Genomic DNA, 16,029 nt, shown 5'->3' with positions numbered 1-16,029 from the left:
TTCCAATTAGTTTTAGGGGAAGTAAACATACTCAACATAACCCGTGCCTTATCTGAAGTGTTTTTCTCTTTCTCTTTAGCTACATTATCAAGACTGCAACCTCTGAATGGCCTTACTGCATTTTATTGAAGGATGATTAGTAGGCTACGGTGTAACCCATGCTGACTTATGTCATCCAAGAAATTGCAATTTTTCTACATTGCACAATGAAAAGTAAAGTGAGGTGGATTCAAATGAGCACTTAGCCTGACTTACGTCAGGAATCTCTTTGAATTGAATGTGAGACTATGATAGTGCAACATTTCTTAGAGACAGCCCATGCACCGGTGTAAATGCCTGGGTATGGATGCGTGGGAGAGGAGTGTGGGATGGAGGCCCTGCAGGTATCGACACAAGCTTTCAATCTCTGTCCTCCCACTACCTTAAGAGAAGTCAGAGGCATAGCTAGCTAGCTGAAATCAGTTGATCTATGCCCCTATGCATGGCTAGCCAGGGAGATGCATTCGGCCATGAAGCACAACCTATGCTTTTAATGTCCAGGTAGACAGATGACATGGACCTGCACACTGCAGAAGGAATAAGGAAGGGAGCGTCATTCATTTATTGTTTCGAGTCAATCCCCTTGGGACTGTTGTGACTGAAGACGGCTAATTTCACAATTCCCCCCATCACTCTTTTCTCTCTCCTCTCATTCTCTGTGGCGAGAACAACAATCACAGCCTCAGCAGGTTGCTATGGGCATTGAGGTGGAAGACAGAGTGAACAGAGCAGACATGGCCATGGCAGTGAGGAAAGGGACGTGGGAACAGCAATTCCTCCATCACCAATTACAGACCTGTTATTTCAACATAACTTGAAGAGCATGAGAAGGAAGAGATGTTTTTACCCGACCCGTTATCTTAACCTTTGATGAAAGAATAATTGTACGTGAGAAATGTATGGGTGAGGATAATCTGTAAATTGGAAAGTGTATTCATCTCGACTGCAACATTTAAAAGACTGTATTCAAGTAGGACAGAAAAAAACACAGTGCTAGGTGTTTCATAAGTGTAGTACTCAAATTACGTCATACTTAAATGGGATTTTTTCACCATGGGAAAATGGTCCATGCAAGTGGAGTCTAACTGGCGTAGACACATTGCATAAGTAGATACACTTCCTGGGTCTATTTTCGGTCAATAGTGGCCCCTGCTTGTTTCTTTTTGTGTCTAAGGACTGAGGGGGTGGTCTTTGCCAGTGCAAAATTGGAGAAAAATCCACATTGGGCTGAATTGCACTACGTTCTTTCTCTGCCCGTTTCAACTATTCTGTATGTAATCCAAATTGCACCCAAATGGGAGAGAGATGTAGTACCTTCACAGTGTCAAGCTGGATTGCATACAATGCAGTGGTGGTCCGTGCCATTTAAGATTAGGGAGGATGATTATTAGAGCTTGGCCTCATTTCTATTACAGCACATTGGATGACTGTCATTCATATTCCATTCACCCAGCTCAATGTAACATCGACACGTATGGGCTACTACATTATACTTGCATTTTCCCTATACCCATCATGAGGTTGCTACAACCTAGCCTACGACAGAAAGTTTATAACGTAGGTGCACAGGTCGGGAGACACATTGTATTAATCAAGGTGACAGAATCTTGCCTGCATCTAGCTAATCTGGGGTGTAATCATTAGTCCAAACAAACAAGGGTTTCTATTGGACAAATTCAGGTAGATCACTCATCCTTTCGTTTTCTTCCGTTTAAGAAACATTTTGCAACAGAATCGGTGGAATGAATACATCCCTGATCAACCGGACACACAGTTCATTTTCATAGCAGCCACATACAGCATCATCACTCCTCTCACCTTTCAAATTAATAAAACTGAAAGCTTACTTTGACTTGGAAGAGTTGCAGTGTTGTATAGCCTTAGCCAGCTAGCCACATAAATAACATTCCTCTCTGTTTGAGTCATGTTGTTGAGTAGGCTAAATTAGCTGCATTATCTAAGTAAGTGAAATGTAAACTAAGAAGAAGAAACAAATACAATGAAATATAGCTAGCTCTCTCGGCTGCTTCTCCTTAATTTTTTAAGAATGTATTTGTTCAAAACTGTTCAACTATTGTCTTTCTCTGAGTCAACTAATCACCAGAATACATGCACTGTAGTGCTAGTTAGCTGTAGCTTATGCTATCAGTACTAGATTCATTCTCTGATCCTTTGATTGGAATGGCAACATGTCAGTTCATACTGAAAGAGCTCTGATAGGTTGGAGGTTGTCCTCCAGATGTCGTCATAATTACTATGCAAGGCTATGGAAGGGGTGAAAACCATGAAGAGGATGGAAACCAACTGTCCTCCGGCTACACCATGGTGCTACCCTACAGAGTGCTGTTGAGGCTGCTGTGGACCTTCATTGAAAAACAGTGTGTTTTAATAAATTATTTGCTGACCTGAATATATTTAGTTTTTATCTAAAAAGGATAACTCTTTTAATGTTTCACTATTTAGATTTTTCCTCTGAGGAGCCTCCACTGGTATACCCTACCGTTGAACATCTTCACTCGGGGGCCTTCCGGAGGAGGAAATGTTATGGACTGCCAACTGTCTGGTCTGGACCCTGGTCAACACTATACAGCCTCATGCATTATTCAATTGGCGTGGTCTCTCCAACACAGCGCTCTGTCTGTGTCACTATCACCGAAGAGCAGGGGGGAGAGAAAGAGAGAGAATGAGTGGAGGATGAAATGCCACAGGGAACACCAGGCAGATTTGCCATCTGGACCTCTGAGGTGACAGCTTGACACACGTTTCAAGAGCAGCTAAACGCGGGAGCAAATTCACAAACTTGGCCCCCTCTTGAGAAAAGCTATGCTATGGTACATGGAGCGTAAAGCGGTTGGTGCAGCGGAGTGGTGCACATGGTGTGTCACAGTATACGGTCGAACAGAAGTCAATGCTCCAAAATTAATTCAGCTAATGGTGATGTGACAGGAGAGATGTGTGTGGAATAGAATGGACTCTATCAAGCATAAACTTACAAATAAGCATACTGTGCGGCAGTCAGTCATTTGTACGATCAGTAACATTCACGTCTTGTGAAGAGTGCTGATGTCTTGGTCTTTTGCTAGTTAGCAGGTGCATCGAGTTCATCGTACAACTTCATACATCTGTAATAACTGCGTATGGACATACACAGGCAGACGCATGCATACACACACCATACAGACACGCAGGGTACTAACAAGTTCATCCAAAGACTACTCACACTTTCTCGAGTTGGTGTGCTCATGCTCACGTTTCCTTCAGTTTTATTATTTAATGTACACCCTGAAAATCCATATGCTGGAGAACGGCTCCGTAACAAATGTATATGGTTTCCATTACAGTATGGTAGAAAAGAAGGATCAATGACATTTCCATTTTATCCATTTATATTGCTCACCATTGACTCAGACATCATTTTCTTATAAAACAGAACAGTTTTCAGTGAACAAATAGTACAGTTAATTATAAAATGTTCGGGGGGAGAAAGCAGAAATATACAGTACAAAATAGCTATCTTTTCAGTGTAGAAATCCATTAATACTCTTTTGACGAGGAAAACACCTCCAAGCTCAACCCCATTTTGAACACATACGAAGAACAAAACAGGTGAAACTAATGACTCCCCCCATCCCTCCCAATCTCTCTGTACACACAAGCACACTCAAATGTAAGTCATCCTTTGAACACTGGAACTGCCAAAGGGCAACGCCCACTGCCATTTGATTTTGTCATTCAAATAAAGCAACATCCTGCTTCTTCGCTGACTTTCCCTTCATATTTGTATTTTACATTGCTCAGCTGTCAGAATGTTTTAAATGTCCTTTGTAAGAAATGATCTGATCATGGATTCTATTACTTACTACTAATCTAATTGATAAAATGTATTTAAAATACATGTTGAAGTAGTTTCTATGTTGGTATTTACAGGTATTTAGGTTGGTAACATCACAGTAAATGAATCTCAAAGGCTCACCGTTCTCTAGCGGGTACACTTAAAAAGAAAAAAAAGGCTTCCAAAAGGCTTCTTCAGCTGTGCCCATAGGAAAACGCTTTTTGTCCTGGTAGAACTCTTTTGAGTTCCATGTGGAAATGGTTTTTACATGGAACCGAAAAGGGCTCAACCTGGAACCAAAAAGGGTTCTTCAAAGGGTTCTCCTATGGGGACAGCCGAACAACCGTTTTAGGTTCTAGATAGCACCTTTTTTTTTTTAAGAGTGTACTTGTACGCTGAGATGCTCAGCGGTTCTAGTGTTAAATGGGATTTGACATAACCTTTTAAGGAGATTTTGATGTTGTCGCGTTTTCAGCGTTACTCATAAGTTGTTAGAAGTGGCATGAACTGTATTTGTGGCACACGTACATAATACTGTATCTGGCTCAAACACACTATCAGGAAATGCAAACACACTCATGCATGAAGACACGCGACAGATACACACACACATACACCCACCCACCCACCCACCCACCCACCCACCCACCCACCCACCCACCCACACACGTTGATTTGGCAGAAGAGCACTGTAGTACTATAAGAACAGGAGAGAGTTGAAGCTTCGTCCATCTTCAAAGATTACAGAGGAATCCAAGGAATCCTCTGTGGAACGTTCATCATTCCAACGAATGAACGCACACACACACACACACACACACACACACACACACACACACACACACACACACACACACACACACACACACACACACACACACACACACACACACACACACACACACACACACACACACACACACACACACACACACACACACACACACACACACACACACACACAAAAGAGCTGATTGGATATAGAACATCTGTCCCTCTAGTGCTCTGACCCTATGGCAATAGTCTCATATCAGTGAGTATTATCCCAGAGGGAACTCTGCTTTGAAATGGTTTCACTGTGAAATCATCTGGTCCTCTCTTAATGTGACAGAACAACCACGGAGAGAGTCCTCCCCAGTCCCCACGAGACAGAGGGCTGGATTCAATCTGTATTGCTGAAGCGTTACAGATTGCACAATGAAAATGTAAAGGTCATTTACGATTGAGTCAACATATGCAGCGTTTACCGTGAATGCAGTCTAAACTAACGTGGGAACATTGCCTTTAAATTTAAAATCACACTGACTGAATAGAGGCCAGAGACACTCAAAACACCCACCCCTAAAGGCTTTTGTTGTCGGAGAGAGACGGTAGATTTTTCGTTCTTGAAATAGACATATACCCCAGTTGAGAAGCTTGAGACTCAGGTTTACCTTTTTATTTTATTTCCTGGCCTGATTATGGGCCAAGGTGTGTAATTACAGTTGTCTGTGTGTCTGGGAATAGACTGAGTCCTCCACCGGGTGTGATTGGCAAGAGGATCAGTTGTTCTCCAGAGTAGATCCTCAGACCTTTTAGAAAACGACCTCCAGCTCCCCAGGGGACTAGATGAACAATGACAGCTTAACTCAAATATTACTCAACAGACAGGTGCACACTGTAAACTTACAAAGCAAACAAAATACACATAAATACTTCTGAGCCGCAAATCAGCGGATAGCTCTTTTTGTAGCCGTCTCGACAGAACAGAAATGATTCATATTTTTTTAAACCACAGCTGCAAATAATGGGTTGTTCAACAGCAAAGAAAAATCATGGAAATGGCTGGGCTGAAACTTCACTGTGAAATGTCTGGGCGGTCACAGCCCTGTCCACTTGTCACCTTCATTAGATGTAATGTTCCGTAAGCTCCACAGCTCACTTCCACATCGCCAGCCTCCAGCAGAGTGACAGGGTTCCACTGCTCATTGTGTCACACGCCAAGTCAGAGTCCCGCGTTTCCGTGGCAACGGTCAGAGGGGTGCTGCAGACGCGAAGTGTTTCAACCCCCCTCAATCTGGACTAGCACAATTGGCTAATCAAAGGGTTAAAGTGGCCGGTGCGTTAACAGCAACCTAGGTCATAGCTGGATGAACACTGTCCCAGGGCAGCTGAGAACCAGTCAGAAAGAGTATAGAGACCTTGTAAAAGAAAAGAAAACATAAATATTCAGTGGGATAGAAATCATGAAAGTCATTCTTGCTCCTATATTAGATTGTCAATGGGCTCGTGGAGGCATACTGTAGACGTTTAGAGAGTGCCACTGTAGGATCAGAACAGACAGTAATGGAGAAGCTGTAGTGTTGTAGGGCCTGATTCCTCTGCTAGTTCGCAATGGGCTGGTTAAACATACATCTTCTAGTGAATGGTGGGTACGTCTCCAAGCCAAGCTCCAGGCAATGGTCGGGGACACGTGTATTCATTCTGAGGGGAAAATAAAGATGACAAAGTTAAAACAAGCGGTGAGTGTGGTACATTGGTGGTGGTTACAACAAAGTAATTACAGTTCCTGATTAATCTGATCATGGCACAATGGAGCCATGACAATGCAAGCAAAGCAAATTAGGGTAAGCAATTAAGCAGACAATGAAATGCCACCGCTTTGACGGTTTCGAGGTTTGAAATGGAGTGGCTTCGCCTAATGATAGAGACAGAGCGAAGAGACTCCACAAAATTAAAATAGTGACTCGTCATCCATGTTCATTTTCAGAAATGTTAATTAAAGTTTTGCCAATTAAATCAAATTGTTCCATTGTGTTCAATTGACCTTGCTTACATTAACACTTCATCTTAAGCAAATTAAAACATCCTGTCTGAATACTAATGGTAATGTGTATTGTGCGCAACGATCGTTATCTCAATTACCCTCTAGTTGGACAAAGGCCTTTAATCTAAAGAATCTCTGTGGTGCAGACCTAATAGGCTACATTATGTTTCCCCCTTTGAAAGACCTCAGTAATTACATGACAAATCGGGGCTAGCAGTTTTTCTCTCTGCAGATATGGGAATGCATTAACCCATGTTGCTCCTCCACAGCACTTGGGTTAAAAGTCCATTAACCTGGTAAAAAAAACAAGCTCCACACCAGCTTCACACTAACTCCAGAGTCACAAGCTGTGAATGAATCTTAAACCCGAATAACGACAGGAGGAGACTCAGTCTCTGCCTTACCAAGGTTGCCTCTTTGCATTAACCTTGTAAGAAGCCTATTTTGGGGCTTGGCTCGAGGTAAATCCAATCTTAATAACGGAGATGCTTTGGATTTTGCCATCCTAAGCTATTTCTGGAGTTCTCTGAATCCGCCTGGAATTATAAATGTGAGGCTTTCTGCTGCCACAGCTTAGATAACTGTGTGTCAGTGACAGATGCCCTCTTCCTCTGACGGGCTGTAAAGCTACATATACAGTAGGATGCCCTGAGACTCATTTGGATTCAGCCTGCTCTCAAACATGCAGACACAACTCACTCATCTCTCTCTAAACAGGATCTGATCGAAATGTGTTGCGTCTACACATGGAAATACAATCTGTCTCTTATCTGCTCACATTGTCCATATTGTGACCAGATTCCCTGTATGCAAATTAATCTAACATGCCTTATATGACACACCCACTGGGCACACGCTGGTTGAATCAACGTTGTTTCCACGCCATGTCAATGAAAGTACGCTGAACCAATGTGGAATAGACATTGAATTCATGTCTGTGCCAGTGGGAAGCTGTATAAATCGATAGAAAACACCACACTTTTATAGTCAATAGTTTTTATACTCTCATAATTTCAGCCTACTTTTGTTATCCAACATTTTAAGAATGGGCTTAATAGGCTAGAGTCCCTATAGACGGGTGGGCTGATGATGTCACGAAAACGATGTGTGTGCATCAATGTTGCCCTAAGCCACACGTTGTTATGCTTCTGAACAGTCAGATAGTAGCAACAATGACAAGAAGCTGCCACGTGAGGAATCGTAGGTGGCTCATTACAGCTCGTTGTATCTTGTTAACAGTTGTTGTATCTTGTTGGTACCATGTCTTGTTTTGAGGTGTTTTGACTGATTTCATGTCAATGCTAATTTGGCAAAAAAAATGCCATCGAGCTAACAAACAAATGTAACAATGTATTTGAGAGACAATGATTCTGACAACGAGTGTTCAGGAAAACTCTCTGATCGCTAAAAAAGACACCAAACAAACGAGCTGAGAATCTGGATGTGTGTACAAAGTACAATTAATGCACAGTATGAATAAAGAGCACACAGAGTAGGCTACAAATCCGACTGGGATATATTTTTTTTTAAGGGGCATCCAACTCGGAATTCTAAGTCGGACACTCGGGCATCTTTTTTTAGATCGATGCCGTGTTCAACACAACTGGGAGCTCAGAACTCGGAAATCTCAGACTTCCAACCTCACTGCGTTCAAAACAACTGGGAACTCTGAAAAAAAACAATCTCCCACTGGGAAAATCTATTTGAACGGTCATCCAATTCTAACTCGGGAATTCAGGCCTCATTCTAGAGCTCCGAGTTACGTCATGATTTTACCTTGTATTTTCCCAAGTTCCCGGTTGTTTTGAACGCGGCAAGAGCTATGACTTTCCGACCTGAAGGTCACTGACGTCATGATTTTACTGATCTATTTTGTTATCAAAGCTCGAGATTTGAAATGCAGTATAGTCTGAGAAGTACAATGTTTGCAGGCCAGGCATAAATGTATTAGGCCTAACGCATAAACCTCAATCCTACATAGCTGTTTTTATTTGGTTCATGTAAAAAAACAAACATCTGAGCTGTAAATCTCGGCTTGCCTTTTGACTGCGAAAGTGATCTTGACAGTTTGGTGACCACTGAATGAACCTATAGCAAGATGCGTGGTCAAAGGATTCAAATACATGGATAAAAGAGACAATTGGTGAAAAGTGCAAAGGAGGTCACGTGTTTAGCAAATACTATGGCCTTAGGTAGCCGTAAGAGTCCTTCATGTTGTAGCCTACATTATATTTGACAGTAGCCTCCGCTTATACTTACAGAAAGCTATGCGCCTTTACGCATCAGTTTGGTCATCTTCTGCACTGTGTTAATAGTTGGAAAATGCAACAGAATATAATACAATTGAAAAGGATTGCATTATAATAGCACTGTATGGTTTCCACATCTGACACAGTAACTGAATTATACTATTCACCTCCCGCCCACTGTTCAGTCTGGCTATATCTCCAGGTGGAAAATTAGGCCTACATACTACACCTAGCCATACACTTGTCATGCATGGTACCCTTCTGTTGTGACTCCATCATAGTCTGTCCCATGCATCCCCAGTACATTTGTAGTTCAGTTGAAATTCTGATATTACAGTCCTTGGTCTTTCTGTACAATGTTTTCAAATATTTGATTTTGCGCTGGGATTGGATGTGGGAACAGGAGAACCAGTTCTCTCTCTCTCATCCAGAACAATATTATATATATATATATATATATATATATCTTTATTTCTATCTGGCAATTTTAGCTGTATGCGGTATTGGACTGTGGATTCCGAACACAGTGCACAGGTACTTGGTTTCTAACGAAGACCATGATCTTAATTCAACTGGCTGGTGTTATTTTTTTGTTGCCAAATGTATAATGCTTTCGTTGTCTGGATTTGATTACTTACATTTTTTATATATATTTTCACCTTAATTTAACCAGGTAGGCTAGTTGAGAACAAGATCTAAATTACAACTGCGACCTGGCCAAGATAAAGCAAAGCAGTGCGACACAAACAACAACACAGAGTTACACATGGAATAAAAAACGTATATATACACTGTGTGCAAATGAGATAAGATAGGAGAGGTTGGCAATAAATAGGCTATAGTGGCAAAATAATAACAATTTAGCAATTAAACAGTGGAGTGATAGATGTGCAAAAGATGAATGTGCAAGTAGAGATACTGGGGTGCAAAGGAGCAAAATAAATAAATAATAAATAACAGTATGGGGATGAGGTAGTTGGATGGAATATTTACAGATGGACTATGTACAGGTGCAGTGATCTGTGAGCTGCTCTGACAGCTGGTGCTTAAAGTTAGTGAGGAAGATATGTGTCTCCAGCTTCAATGATTTTTGCAATTCGTTCCAGTCATTAGCAGCAGAGAACCGAAAGGAAAGGCGGCCAAACGAGGAGTTGGCTTTGGGGGTACCCAATGAAATATACCTGCTGGAGAGTGTGCTACGGGTGGTTGCAACTATGGTGACCAGTGAGCTGAGATAAGGCGGGACTTTACCTAGCAAAGACTTATAGATGACCTGGAGCCAGTGTGTTTGGCAAGGAATGTGAAGCGAGGGCCAGCCAACGAGAGCATACAGATTGCAGCGGTGGGTAGTATATGGGGCTTTGGTGACAAAAACGGATGGCACTGTGATAGACTGCATCCAATTTGCTGAGTAGAGTGCTGGAGGCTATTTTGAAAATGACATTGCCGAAGTCAAGGATCAGCAGGATAGTCAGTTTTACAAGGGTATGTTTGGCAGCATGAGTGAAGGATGCTTTGTTGCGAAATAGGAAGCTGATTCTAGATGTAGTTTTTGATTGGAGATGCTTAATGTGAGTCTGGAAGGAAAGCCTACAATCTAACCAGACACCTAGGTATTTGTAGTTGTCCACATATTCTAAGTCAGGACCGGCGGGCAGGTGCGGGCAGCGATCGGTTGAAGAGCATGCATTTAGTTGAAGAGCATGCATACAGCTGCACTGTATTTTCTCTTAACCATAACCGATGGCGGTTATGATATCATTTAGGACCTTGAGCTTGGCTGAGGTGCACCAAAGACCGGCTCGAAGTATACGAGACTGCATAGCAGGGAAGTTACTGTGGGATTCGAAATGGTCTGTGATCTGTTTGTTAACTTGGCTTTCAGAGACCTTAGAAAGGCAGTGGCATAGATATGGTCTGTAGCAGTTTGGGTCTAGAGTGTCTCTCCCTTTGAACACTGGATGACCGCAGAGCAGCTTTCCAATCTTTTGGGATCTCAGAAACCAAGGCTGATTGAACAGGCTAGTAGTAGGGGTTGCAACAATTTCGGCTGATAATTTTAGAAATTACATTTTTTTTTTTACATTTAAGTCATTTAGCAGACGCTCTTATCCAGAGCGACTTACAAATTGGTGCATTCACCTTATGACATCCAGTGGAACAGCCACTTTACAATAGTGCATCTAAATATTTTAAGGGGGGTGAGAAGGATTACTTTATCCTATCCTAAGTATTCCTTAAAGAGGTGGGGTTTCAGGTGTCTCCGGAAGGTGGTGATTGACTCCGCTGTCCTGGCGTCGTGAGGGAGTTTGTTCCACCATTGGGGAGCCAGAGCAGCGAACAGTTTTGACTGGGCTGAGCGGGAACTGTACTTCCTCAGTGGTAGGGAGGCGAGCAGGCCAGAGGTGGATGAACGCAGTGCCCTTATTTGGGTGTAGGGCCTGATCAGAGCCTGGAGGTACTGAGGTGCCGTTCCCCTCACAGCTCCGTAGGCAAGCACCATGGTCTTGTAGCGGATGCGAGCTTCAACTGGAAGCCAGTGGAGAGAGCGGAGGAGCGGGGTGACGTGAGAGAACTTGGGAAGGTTGAACACTAAACGGGCTGCGGCGTTCTGGATGAGTTGTAGGGGTTTAATGGCACAGGCAGGGAGCCCAGCCAACAGCGAGTTGCAGTAATCCAGACGGGAGATGACAAGTGCCTGGATTAGGACCTGCGCCGCTTCCTGTGTGAGGCAGGGTCGTACTCTGCGGATGTTGTAGAGCATGAACCTACAGGAACGGGCCACCTCCTTGATGTTAGTTGACAACGACAGGGTGTTGTCCCGGATCACGCCAAGGTTCTTAGCGCTCTGGGAGGAGGACACAATGGAGTTGTCAACCGTGATGGCGAGATCATGGAACGGGCAGTCCTTCCCCGGGAGGAAGAGCAGCTCCGTCTTGCCGAAGTTCAGCTTGAAGTTCACTTCAAGGACATCCGTACAAAATGCGTCTTTGACTACCTCCGAAGTTGGTCAGAAAGATATAATCACAATCAGATCACAATGCGTATTTCGATTGTCTACACATCGACAAATGTGGGCACAACCAGAATGTGGACAAGATCAGGACAACAGACGCATGTTAGAACCAGGTATAAATGGAGCTTCGGAGTCTCTCAGTTGGGGGAGCTAATGATAAGGAGTTAGACCATGCAAGGTTATGACAGAGCTCAACACAGACACAACACACTTGGTGTATACACACAGAACACACAGAGGGCACACAGAACAGACACACACACACACACACACACACCTTGACTGTCATTCACAGAGAAAACCTTTAACTCCGGACACTAACAAATGAATACATTGAAGCAAAAATGTAAAATACCCTTTCTACTAGTGAATGCACACAGGCTCAGGTAGCGAAGACCCCTGGATTTACCTGCACTTGCTTAGCAGACAGGAATTGAACACAGGCACTATATCAGTGGTTCTTAACCTGATATCATTTGAGTCAGTCTCAGGGGTTGGCTGAGGTCAAGACACACATCCGACTCATATGATTCGTGATGACACGCCCTGACTGGCCATCATTGGCTGCAGGTGATCACGCTACAGCTTGGCCTATCTGTGCTCCAGGGAATTTGGTGTGCCCAGTAGTCTACTTGTGACTGTTTGATGGTATGTCTTGTGATTTCTTTCTTAATATTTGAATCCTTCATACTTACTATGTCGAGCAAAAAATGAAAGTGGTCGGACAAATATGTACAATATGGTTCTGTATAACGCAGATTGGAGTCAGAGTGTCTAACTGCATGATTTGCAATGCCAAGGGTATGTCTACACGCAAAACTAAGAACACTTCCTTAAGCTGCATGGAGATGGAAAATCAAGAACACAAGAGAGAATTGAACAGGCTAGTAGTAGGGGTTGCAACAATTGATCCCCACAGCATGATAATTTTAGAAATTACAGGGAGCCCAGCCAAAACACTCAGCTGTGTTGCAAATGGCGAATATCATGTCTAGTCTAGCACCGGCAAAACTAAGAACACTTCGCTGCATGTGGAAAATACACAAGGGAAAAACAAACTGACGGGAGAATGACAAGTGCCCAAATTCCTCTTTCAAATGACACCATTCAAATCGCGAGACCACAGACGTTTCCAATCTAAGCCAACTTGCTCTATTCGTGCACTATGTGAAACACGACGTGATAAAGGAAGATTTTTTTCATTTTGTAAGCCTTTTACAACAACAACTAAGGCAGCCATGTGAAGAAACTTGTGGATGACTTCTTCAAAGACAACAATCTTTCGTGGGATATGGTTTCTGCAGTTTGTTCAGGAGCTCCAGTCATGCTGGGAAGAAAGTCTGGTTTTGCGCGCTGAATGGAGTACCACACATCATTGTTATGCATTGTATTCAGCACAGGCATGCGTTGGCATCAAAAACCTTGCCTCCAAAATTGGCAGAAGTATTAAATATTGTAGTGGAATGTGGAACTATGTGCCAACTAGTGCTCTGAGGCACCGCATCTTCAGTGAGCTGTGTAAAGAAATGGGCTCTGAATTCAGGTACTTCTGTTCCATTCTAAAGGTGGTGTCCGGGGACAGGTGCTGAATGTGTTTTTGTCTTTGAATAAACCCTGTTTTTCAAAAGAAACATTGTCATAGATCTACAACAATGAGTTAATTCTCATTTTAGCGTACATGGCTGATATTTCGCAGTCTCAATCATCTCAATCAAAAGATGCAGGGCGGTGGAGTCAACATCATCGAATGTGGAAAACCTGAAGATTTTCAAAAAAAGACAACAGGAAACGACATGAGAATGATAACCAGCTGTGTGTATAAATGGAGATGTATCTGGAGTCTCTCATTTGGGGAACTGAGCTAATTGTCACACACTTAGAGTTAGCTCTTCGAGCTTCATGCAAGTGCAACAAGAGAGTCATATCCAGCATAGGTGAAACAGACACACACGTTTAGTGTTGAGACAACAGATGTCAATGATGAATACGCACATGAAATCATTGAAATTCAGCCGACCAGGTTCAACAGCAATTCTTCAGAACAACAACGCTTTCAACATTTTGGTGTCAACAAATTGTAACACCCTGTTATTGCTAAGAAAGCTCTTGAGATTTTCAGACCTTGTTACAACATATCTTTGCGAGCAATCCTTTTGAGGATGCTGGACATAAAAACAAATGGAACAGACTTTGAAGCAAAATGACATGAGAGTGGCACTTGCCAAAATACCCATTTCTGAACTGGTCTCTGAAAGGCAACAGCAGAAGCACACTGATTTGCAGTAAATATTCATTATTATGTTTTTGTGTACTACCTCATGTTTTGATGATTTTGTTCTTTGAACACAGTGATGTTGAACACATTTTGGCACCAGTAAAATTGACCTATGTTTTGCAATTTGAAAAAATCATAATTTATTTTTCACTTTTCCAAATGAGCATATGAAACTGGTTTCAATTTTTCCAACAGGGTTAAGAACCACTGCACTATATTGAGTTGCACATACATCTCTCTATTGTTTCACTTTTCCAAAGAGATTCCTCTTTCCAAAAGGTGAACACCTATACTGGCATCTCAAACAAAGTACTGTACAGAGATTCTTCTCTCCTTTTCTGGAAAAAACGGAGAGAGGGCGTCTGACCCCTCTTTCCTCCTCTCCGTCAGTTTGCGATGTGCTTGTAATTAGCCCGTTATAGTGTGCACTAATTAGGATGATATAAACATGAGGTAATTAGTTTGCTCTTTGTCAGGGGAGCGGGAGCTAACACAGACATATGCCAGCCGCTCTCTCTGGGAGCACAGGCTCCTCTCTCCCGCTCTCTCCATCCACTCAGGGCTCCAATTAGCCAAATGTCTCCCCACCAATTCATTGTATTTCTTTTATAGAAGCTTTCACTCCCCTCCTATACAACATTATGAGAAGAAGCAGCAAGCAGAAGCAATTAGAGATGCTCCGGTGTTCGAAAAAAAGGGAAATCACTGGAATTCTGTCTTTTTCTTGAGCTAAATTATGCTTCAGTGACCTGTGCATGCACCGTGGAGCAGGTTAGCGTGGCTGTGGAGGAACACGGCCCACGCTAGGTCTTTGTAGAGCATGTGATTAACAAGGTCGGCTAGGACTGGGGAGGAGGTGAAAGTGAGGAAGCACACTGGGGACTGTGTGATTCACACCCGCCAACAAATGAGATAATGATGGACGTGTAGCAGCTCTAGTCTTCTCACCGGAAAAGGACAAAAGAGAGAGGGATGAAATGAGAGCAAAGCTGAGGTTCTCTCTCAAATCAAATCTCTCTCTCTCTCCCTGTCTGTCTGCCCGCCTGTCTGTCTGCCTGTCTGTGTAGAGCGTAGGCACATTGTTAATGTTGCATCTTACTGGTGATATATTAATATACAGTACAGCTCTGACGTTGGAGCTATTACAAACCTCATGAAATAGATATTTCTTTAACTCTCTCTCTTTCTCTCACTCTCTGTATTTACACCTTTCAAATGAGCATTTTGGAAATATCAAATATATAAAGGACTTTGACATAATTGTGTTGACTTTGTATGTCTTCACATGCCAATAGCTAGACAAGTAGGTTCCCAGCTACATAAACACAGTACATATCCTGCTGTATCATCCTTAGAAAACATTTCACAGAATGTTGGTGACATTCATGAAGACGTGTTGTGTACGACGGGGAACAACGTTCTGGCTGCAATGTTTTATGTTAGCTGATTACTAACTTCCAAATAAACAGTGTGATCAACACAAGGCAAAAACAGAGGGGCTAAAACCAATTGCTCGTCATCTGTCACGAAGCCTGCAGGGAGACGTAGGCCTGCAGGGAGACGTAGGCCTGCAGGGAGACGTAGGCCTGCAGGGAGACGTAGACCTGCGCACTCAGTAATTTGACTGCAATCTGCTTGCATTTTGCAGGGGGAAATCTTAACAAAAATCTCAAATCTATCAGAACATGTAGAGTAGAACTACACGTTTACATTTCAGTTATTGCTTTTCAAATGGTCATACATTGACCAACGTATTGTGCAACGCTACCAGAAAAATCTTGTCATGAAAGTGAGAGGGTAGATAGATCTAAA

The 16,029-nt window shown here is 42.7% G+C and overlaps 1 protein-coding gene across 2 annotated transcripts in view; it reads right to left on the bottom strand.

The window, feature by feature from the left end:
• Nucleotides 1-4,544: 4,544 nt before the first annotated feature.
• The window catches only part of LOC124047864 (leucine-rich repeat transmembrane neuronal protein 4-like), a 77,050-nt gene continuing 65,565 nt past the window's right edge, over nucleotides 4,545-16,029 (bottom strand). For both annotated transcript variants that reach the window (XR_006841136.1, XM_046368188.1), the window contains exon 3: nucleotides 4,545-6,334. Coding sequence is in view for 1 of the 2 variants with exons in the window: in XM_046368188.1 (XP_046224144.1) it covers nucleotides 6,269-6,334 (66 nt within the window). In the remaining variant the exon portion in view is untranslated. The remainder of the gene's footprint in view (nucleotides 6,335-16,029) is intronic.

This window comes from Oncorhynchus gorbuscha, linkage group LG11 (genome assembly GCF_021184085.1).
Source record: "Oncorhynchus gorbuscha isolate QuinsamMale2020 ecotype Even-year linkage group LG11, OgorEven_v1.0, whole genome shotgun sequence".
Lineage (NCBI taxonomy): Eukaryota > Metazoa > Chordata > Actinopteri > Salmoniformes > Salmonidae > Oncorhynchus > Oncorhynchus gorbuscha.
The sequence above is the reverse complement of the archived record's forward strand: the minus strand, read 5'-3'. Positions and strand labels throughout refer to the sequence as shown.